Source organism: Athene cunicularia (assembly GCF_003259725.1).
Source record: "Athene cunicularia isolate RWA chromosome 15 unlocalized genomic scaffold, athCun1 chr15_part1, whole genome shotgun sequence".
Lineage (NCBI taxonomy): Eukaryota > Metazoa > Chordata > Aves > Strigiformes > Strigidae > Athene > Athene cunicularia.
In genome coordinates, this window is record NW_020799121.1 from 7,552,301 (window position 1) to 7,561,315 (window position 9,015).

General features: G+C 40.1%; 1 protein-coding gene across 1 annotated transcript; it reads right to left on the reverse strand.

Annotated features, from left to right (window-relative positions):
- Positions 1-1,487: 1,487 nt before the first annotated feature.
- TRMT2A (tRNA methyltransferase 2 homolog A) lies at positions 1,488-9,009 on the reverse strand. Its single transcript, XM_026859886.1, has 11 exons — positions 8,348-9,009; positions 7,531-7,639; positions 7,033-7,214; positions 6,037-6,151; positions 5,668-5,783; positions 4,938-5,049; positions 3,774-3,896; positions 3,111-3,186; positions 2,500-2,616; positions 2,185-2,281; positions 1,488-1,855 (listed from the first exon to the last, which is right to left on the reverse strand). The coding sequence occupies exons 1-11, from the start codon at positions 8,956-8,958 to the stop codon at positions 1,582-1,584; spliced, it is 1,932 nt and encodes a 643-aa protein (XP_026715687.1). The 5' UTR covers positions 8,959-9,009; the 3' UTR covers positions 1,488-1,581.
- Positions 9,010-9,015: the final 6 nt, after the last annotated feature.

Sequence of the window (9,015 nt, forward strand, 5' to 3'; positions counted from 1 at the left end):
CTAACTGGAAGGCGATCAGCAAGTCTGTGTGTTGTAGTAGTGGGTTTTTTGTCCACTCTGTATTAGGTGTACATTAGAAGTATGTTCAGAAACTTGAGGGTTAAAATGGTTATTCCTTCTGTCAGTATGGCTGGCTGTTGTGTAGCAGGGATCGCTCAGTTAAACTAACACCAGGCACAGCAGCTGCAGGGGCACAGGAGCACTGACCTGAGGTCCTTTCCAACCTGGTTGATTGTGTGGTTCTCTGAGCAGCCCGCACCAGGGCAGGGGTCTGTGCTGTGTCTGCTGCCAGCCCCGGGTGCTGTGCTGGCACTGGCGCTGCGCCTCATGGGCTGGGCCTCGCTGCCGGGCGCTGGCGTTGCCCAGCTGCCTGCGGCACGGGCTTACTACATCGGTTTTGCATTAAATACAACTGCCTTTTTCTCTTCCTGTGCAGGGCACCTGGTAAAGCAGCTGGGAGAGATACCAGAGATATGATCCCTGTGAGTCTAGGGCAGAGGTTTGGTAGAAAGTGTCCAAAAGCACTTCAGTTATAACCTCAGACACTGAATAAGCTGAGGTAATACTCCTTGTTGCTTTCTCATGCTCCAGCAATCACTGAATTACACCTGACTTTTCCAAGGATGTTTTCCCTGAGGCTAAGGTTAGCCTTTTTAAAGCTACTACAGGATCAGAAAGCCTCAGTATGGCTACAGAGCTTCCTAGGGATCAGTGTGATGTAGCAAGTACTTGACTGAAGGTATCAACTGAGCAGAGTTACTAACAGTCTGAGAGGAAAATGAGCCTCAAAAATTTAAAATTTCTGGCCCTGACTGGTGTCTGTACATATAATTTTTGTCAGTTGTCACTGGTGTGGGCATGCCTAGACCAAAGTCCTCTCAGCTTTACTTGACGTTGTAGGAAATGATCTAAGAAACCCTTTATTGTATTGTCAGTGATGCTGCAGTCTCAGTATAAAACTGATTTCAACTGTGGAAACTGTAGCACTTTTATTTAGAATAGGGGTTTGTTGCTTACTTGTGAAGATTTAGCAAGGGAATGATTTATGGCAGGTTTGAGTGCTAAAAAGACACAGCACTGTTGTGACAGGCTAGCAGAGCTAGAGGAAGTTAGTACTGACAGTCACAGGTCCCTGTAACAAATGACCTGCTTTGGGGACTGGGCAGTGCAGTCAGCCACTCTGCAGGGTCCTCCGTACCACTCCGCTGCTCAGCTGTTGTTGATAAATAGCAGCTCTTCACTAACCCTTACTGTGGTGCATTATACTCATGCTGGAAGGGAATGGTATAGCATTAAAAATAAGCTCAGGTTCAAATAGTTGTATCTGAATAAAGCTGTCTGAAGAGCAAGACCACCGTATATGTATTTATTGCTTCACTCATCTGAATTTCCCCGAGGGGAGGAGAAAAGCAGATTGGGCCTAACAGTACATAATGAAATGTAATTCAAATTAGTATGATGAAATAACTTGGAAGCCTTGCAACTACTCTGTTGTACAGAGATTTATTACCTGGATGTTACAGAAACATTACTGAAGCAGTTAACAAGCCAGAGTAGTTTCTGGAAGGTGTCTCTCAGGAGTTAAGCTGATTCCCTCTCCTCTACATGTGCAGAAGTGCCCTGACCGACAGCAGTGTTGGATGGGCTGGTGCCCAAGGGCTCAGCGTCACACTCTGCTGTTGTGACCGGAACAGCGTCAGACGTGGCTTCAGCAGAGCTCCCGTTTGCATATTCCACCCTTTCAAAGAATATCAGTAACTCGCAATGCCGGGTCTGAGGGAAGAGATCCACAGCCAGTGCTCGCACAGGACGGAAAGAGGCTCCTTTGACCCTGTTGGAAGGGGCCCGGCAAAGGCTTGATGGGAAAGAAAGAGGAGGGAGAACTGTATTAACATTTTAGTATATTGTTCATCACTGTCAATCCTCTAAGAGCAATTTTTCTTCCCCAAGCCTCAATTCCACGATAGGGTTATTCTCCACCCCTAATATTTCCATTGTTCCTTGTGTATTGGGCGGTGCAGCTCCAAGCTTGCGGTGCAGCAGCTGTCAACTGTTTCTGGCAAAGGTGAGCCTCAGTTAATATAGCTTAAAAATAAAAATCCAACAATGCTCGCCCTCTCCGAGCAGCACTTATTTTTCTTCTTACCCAATTTACTCTATCAACTTAATGCAAGAAATACTCACTCCACAAAGTTATTCATGGCGGCTCTGGGGTTGCAGGATACATAGATGAGCTTCTTCAGGTGTTCAGCTCTCCTAATGGCAAGAATTACCTTGGAATCTGGATGATCAAAACCAAGACAGCCATTTACCAGTTCTGTGTGCAGCAACAGACTCATACAAAAATTCCAGGTTATGCTCCAGCATGAACAGAACTGCTGCAATACCCAGCTGCTTCATGCCTGAAGCCTCCTGCTTCATTTATTCCATTGTTGTTTTCTTAGGTTCACCACCAAACCCCAAGTAGCAGAACAGACTTAAAACTTAAGATAAACTTACGCAGCCCTGCTCGTGGCGGATCTACAATAGTAATTGGGTTCTGAGGAGCTAATATGTTAATTAGGGAAGGAACAAGATCTTCAGCCTTCCCACAATGAAATTCAATATTATTCAGTTCTATAAAAGAAGAAAATATGTTATCAGAGTACTTCTCTAGTCAAAGCATCTTTCAGTATACTCAAATTGAATATTCAGATACCTTAAAAACTACAAACCCTTCAGTCTACCCTGAAATCAGTGTAATTTAAACAATCACTGGTACTTCAGATCATTTAAACAACAGTAACTTGAGGATCTTCCATTATCTAGACTAAAGCAAAACCCCACAAAAAACAGCTACTGCTAATGTATTGTTTATGAGGGTAATTGGCTTCATCTCACTTCTACACTGAAATGTTTTCTTTTTGAAGAAAAAAAAAAGTTGCTATTAGTCAACAGGAAAATTGATCTCAGACTAACATGGTATTTGTTTTCAAGAGAGATTAAATGTTAAAAGTGGACAAGATTACTATCAACGACATGTAACTAAACTGCTTAGATAACGTAAAGAGAAATAGCTATGCAACTACTACACATCTTAACAAAGATCTTGGCATTTTAGCGTAACTAACCATTAATCTGAGCATTCACTCTGGCATCCTGCACAGCTTCTTGGCAGAGTTCAATTCCAATCACTTTCTTCACTTTCTGTAGAACAAGGGAAAAAGATCTGTCTGTGGTATGTAAATGTAAACTTAATCATTATTCACAGCATCAGCAATTAATGACTATACATGAACATTGAGTTGTACCTGGTCAGAGAATTACTGCTTTGCAGCCAGAAAAAAGGCTGAGGAGGGATCTGTGCAAATAAACAAGGACTTCTTCAGACTGAAATTGTGGGATGAGCACCATGCTGGTGTCTTTCTTTTTTGGGGGCCAGACTTCCATGGTCTAGCAAGCTCTGCATTAGAAATTATACAAGAAACATTCGTTATTCATATTCAGAGCTTTTCGAAAAAGCCCAAACTGGGTAAGTGGACAGATTTAGTAAATTTTGGCTATCCTACGGAACTACTGCCTCTTTTGACTTCAGTTTCAAAATAATTTTGGCTGCTCAACACAAGGGTGAGCTTTCCTCATGATTTGGTAAAACAGCTGTAGGCAGTTTTAATTAGAAACTGAAAAAAATTAAGATACAATGTGTTGCATTTCAAGTAATTCCTTCATTGTAATCACAACCAAAGATCTACAGCTACTCTAAGTAGCTTATATCCAGGAAATCACTCACTCACCTTTGCCAAAGAGATCCCAATAGTTCCGGTACCACAGCAGATATCCAGCACAGTGCTCTCCTGGCTCAGCTGTGCCCACTCCCTAATGGCAGTATACAGAACTTCCGCAGCTTGTGTGTTTACCTGTGAAATTATGTTTCAAATAGATCTACTTCTTCATAAATAGTCAACGTATTTTAATAAGTCTTAGGAAAGCAGTGGAGTTCTTTTCCTGGTACCTAAAGTCAACTTTGCATATAAATTAAAATCACAGCTAACTGACCTAGACTGGCAACTAGTAAGAGATCACCATTCCAGTGTTAGTCTGGCTTAGTTCAATCTGAGAAGTAACATTTTTGTTATCTATATTCTAGTAAAAACATGACTTGTTCTACAGTACCTGAAAAGTAAGTTTGGAAACTAGAGGACACAGCAAACAAAAATAATTAAGTAAGAAGCTAAGCAATAAAGTCAAGTCTGGACTTTAAAAATACTTCCCTTTCCTTGAATAGGAATTAGTAAAGATTCAAAACCAGGAGAATATAACCATCACAATTCACTCAGCCAGCTTTGTTTGTAGTACTACTTTAAAGTAAATGCTGTAATTCCACATTATGGTTAAAGAAGTAGTGTATAATAACCTTTCTAAACCAGTGCCTCTAGAGCAAGCATGTTCTTTGGCTTAAAGAGCAAGCAAAGCACATAATGTGGAAAAAGAAAAGTAGGCGATCATCTATGGCAAATAGAAAATGCAGTTTAGCTTCAATGTATTTACGATGCCAAGTGATAATATACTTCCTTCCTATTCCCGTACTTTCCGTTTCAATGATAGAGGCTCTGATGTTTTCAAGGGCAGAAATAAGTTTTGGAAAAACAGAGAAATTCCTGAACTACATATTGCATGTTCTGGATACATAAAGGCTGCTGTTTGACAGGAGGCAAATTATACTGATCTAGTAAAAAGAAAAAAAAAAGTTGTCTTCAACATGCCCCCATCAAGTTTAAACTCATTCACGATTTTTACAGCCAAACGTAACATTCAAAGGTATATACATAATAGATTAAATCTTTAGATATATAATACCTTGTCTCATAGCACTAACCAAGCTTAATGGCATTAATGCAAATCCAGTTAGCAACTGAAAAATCAAACAAATCAAGTTAGCAACTTCCTACCATCCTTACTTGAAAAAATGCATGAGGAGAAATTCTAAATTTTAGGCCAAGAAGTTCTTCGTATATGTACTTGTCACCAGCCATGTGCTCCAAAGGCAAGTCTTCCAGATTGGGAGATTTTCTGGGGGAAGGCAAGGCACAGGGAGACAAAAAGAGAAAAAAAAAAAAAAAAAAAAAAAAAAAAAAAAAGCTGTAGTAATCTTAAAAATTGCAGTACTACATACTAAGCAGTAATTTATAGTGGGCCAACATTTATCATATCCTTTTAGAGACTATCTTATTTTCTTACAGTGTACATTTTTTTCTTATGGTGTACAACTCTTCCATTGATGTCAACAGGACCTACACTCTCTCTTGATGAAGACAGTGTGAGCCTTGTGCTCTATGGAAGAGGATGAGGAGATTAAAAAAATTACAAAAAATAGGGAAGAAAGGAGGCAGAAGCTACCTGCTGATAATAATAAATATCCATCTACTGCAATAAACACTTCTACAGCTTGACAGCCCACAAGTAGTAGTGGGTTCACCCAACTGACACTCTACCTGCCTTTATCCAGTGAACACTAGAGGAGAATGAGAAATTTCAGGAGTCTGTTGTGGAAAAGGTAAGTAAGTGTTCAACAAATTCGTAACATCGCTGCTACTTTTATGAAAGTGTGGAAGTGCTACCTACTTTTCTGTCACAAACACCAAAAATCCATCAACAACCAAACCCCCACAACAAAGTCAACTCCCTCACCTTTGTCCTTCCTCCACAAAGTACAGAGAAGTAACGCCACTGCTCTTTCCCACCCCTTCCGTGAAGTATTTTGCCAGAGAGATTTTCAGGTCAGCTAGCTCTTCTTTACTTAATTTCTAAAGGTTTCATTTGAAAGAACGGAGAATAATCATTTAGTGACTTAAGGATATGAATTAGTGTATGACTTCTATAAGCATATGAATTACTCGTTAATTTCCATGCATCAGATTAGTCTAAATAGAAGAGTAGTAATGAAAGGTAAACTACACCAAGTAATTATTCTCTTTTGCATGCACTATTCATAAAATCAAATCTATGTAATTTTAAAGCTGTGTGCCTGGGCTGCACATTATATGTCAACTTAAATACCTGAGGATTAAAATAAACAATTGCCATGACATGGCCATTCCTGGTGGTACGGACTGTGAGCTGTTTCCAGTGACCTTCATAGGTTTCTGGGCTGTAAACCGAGTAAGGAGTTGACCTGCAATTTTCAGAAGCTCAGTTACTCAACAGAAAACTGTTTTTTTGCTTAACATTCATGTTTATTGAAACAAACGAACCTCACCATGCAAAGTGATGGAAAATGTTAAGTACAAACAGAGGCTACATTCATTTGTAAAGAAAAGAATGACTTCCACATCTTAAGAAAAGAGACTGATAAATAGGTATGTCCTAATTCAAAATAATCTCTCCCTACTTCTCACAAGCTTCTTACCCATTTTAACCCATCCAAAATTAAAGCTAGGATACAGGCAGCTTCTCACCACATTCAGAGAATGACACAACTTTATTTATAATGCTTTCACTGGCTTCTGTGCTTCATACCAAGTTTAAACTTTCCATCTTCATGATTCTTCCAAGGTTTCAATTTTTCAGGATTTAATTTCTTTTTAAAGAAACCACTACTTTTTCTAAAAAGTATTGTTGCTTAAGTTTACGATTTTGTTTTGATTCCTTATTGTAGGATGATTTTTTTTCTTCATCCAAGGAAGCAGTTGACCTTTGTTTTTCAAATTCCTCTTTTAAAAAGCCTTTTTCTGATTATTTCTTTACAGTTGGTGGAAGAAGCTCTCAAATAACAGACACTTTTTATAGTAAACTTATACATCTTATTGCTTGCAATAAAGCTGTGTTCGGCTGGTACCTGTCCCTCCCCATCTCAGAACAGCTGAGCAAGAGCAAGAGCAAAATACCCAGTGATCTAGGCACAAGATGTAAACAGCAAAGAACTGATAAAAATTGAGACTGGTATATCTTAGGTCTTAAAGCTTAGAATAAACACTAAGCTTTTAATTCATGTTATAAATATTTTTGAGTAAGACATCAAAACCTTTACAGGTAACTCGTTTTACTTATGCTCACCTTATGTAGTCTTGAAAAGCTTTTACTACTTTTTTGGCAATAGCAGGAATGTGAACAGTATCAAATGGCTCCACTACAGCACATGTACCACCCTTATATTTGCCAAGACGACAACCCACAGTTTTGTCTTCTTGATTTACACCAATCCCAATCAAGAACTCACATTTGTTGCGATATTCAGTCTAGATTTAAAATAAAGTTATGTAAGATATTTACATAGCACTTATTTGTACATGCTAAGTTTCTCCTGAAACAACCTTCATATGCTTACATGTCTTTGCAAATGGACACAGTTAATTTAGTTCATATGGAAGATAGTCATGGATTTTGATGTATGAGAACTAACAGCAATAATGAAAAAGAGCAATGTCTAAAATGCATCGTTCATTACAAGATGAAGTCAGATACTCAGTTTGTCCACTGTTTCTTAAAACCAAATGATTAATTTAATTCTAAACTCATTAACCCCACTCCATACTTCACCTAGGATTACCTTACCTGTAATGGTGATGCTTTCACTCCCTCTACCGGGCAACACAATTTATTATACTTCTGCTTCTGCAGGAACAACCAAGGTAACAAAGCTCTGTTGTTATTTCCTATTTCCCTGCCCAAATCAGAAACAAAAATTGTAAAGTGCACATTTAAGAAAACTGAAGTTTACAGTTGCACATTTTTTTTATTAGGGCATAAAAAAGATTCTTAGATTAAGACTTTTTCTTCCAGACGATTTTTTTAACAGGCAAACTCTCTCTAACTTTGCAAGAGCTGTAACTTGAAAGAGTTAAATGCAGTTATAAAAGTATGTACTAGACCTATCAAGGTACCCATGCATGAAAAGAATGCCAATTTTATCTACATAGGTAAAGCAAGGGATAACACAAGTGATACTTCAATGTACAAAGATCAAGCATAAAAACTGGAGGTGATTTTTGGAGAGAAAATCCTAATAGTAATTTACCATCTGTACAGATTGATTACCTCTTACACTATTTGACAGTGCCAATTTTTTTTGAACTTCACAGGCATAAACATCCTTCTGTTTAGGACTATGGAACAACAGACTGTAAAACAACGCCCCTTCATTTAGCAAACTTTCAAGGCTGACCGAAAAGAGCGATGGCAGGTTTTGTCAGCTGGAGGCGGTTTTAAGTCCTAGCATCGCAGATTCTATTTACTTTGTTCAGGGTATTTGGGTTTTGACCTACCTCTAGCTTACTTTTTTTTAGAGATAGCAATTTGTGCAAATTTAGCTATATCCCAACATAAGGTCACGTCTTGTAAACATCACAGTAGCTTTACAAACAGGAATTACTTTGTCAGCTTCTGCAGCACTTGTTCACATTCCTGCTTCTTTCTGGCCAGCTGCTCCTCGTAGGGCATGTTCCACAGCGGGGTCACCACATCTGCTATTTGCTTGCTCAGAGGCTCCTCTCCGCTGTCTTTAGAGGGAGCCGGCCGCTTCACCTCTCCCTGCTCCGTCTCCTCTTCTTTCTTCCTTTTTTTTGCAATCGGGTCAGCTTTTGGCTTGGCAAGCCTAACGCTCAGGTGCCGGCTCTTCCACAAAACCCCGTGGAGGACTTTCATGGCCTTGTCCCTCTCCTCCTCACTCTTAAACGTCACGAACGCGAACGTCTGCTTCCCAAAAAGTTTTATCTTATGAGGGTTGAGTCCGTATTTGGCAAGGAACTTTTTCACATCGTTAAACCCGATGTATTTGGGAAGGTTTTGTATTTCTACTTTATAGATCTCGGAGGTAAACAAGTCTCCCTTAATGTATCTGTACACGTCGGGGCAGGCTGCGGGGCTCTCCGCGGAGTCACCCCCGCCTCCAGCGGCCTTGCCCTCCAGCTCAGCCTCATCCTTATCCTCCAGCACAGGAGCCGCGACGTGGTCGGGGCCGGACCGCTCGCTCTCGTCCGCCATGCTCCCGCCGGCCCCGGCCTCCCTCAGCCCGGGCACCAGGTCAACCCAGCCCCGCGT

Excerpts from the sequence above, each read along its gene's own strand:
- TRMT2A (XM_026859886.1), bottom strand. The coding sequence starts at position 8,958 with ATGGCGGACGAGAGCGAGCGGTCCGGCCCCGACCACGTCGCGGCTCCT. Across the intron at positions 7,215-7,530 it reads TGAAAGCATCACCATTACAG|ACTGAATATCGCAACAAATG; the intron begins GTAAGGTAATCC and ends TTTTAAATCTAG. Across the intron at positions 3,897-4,937 it reads CTCCTCATGCATTTTTTCAA|GTAAACACACAAGCTGCGGA; the intron begins GTAAGGATGGTA and ends ATAATTTCACAG.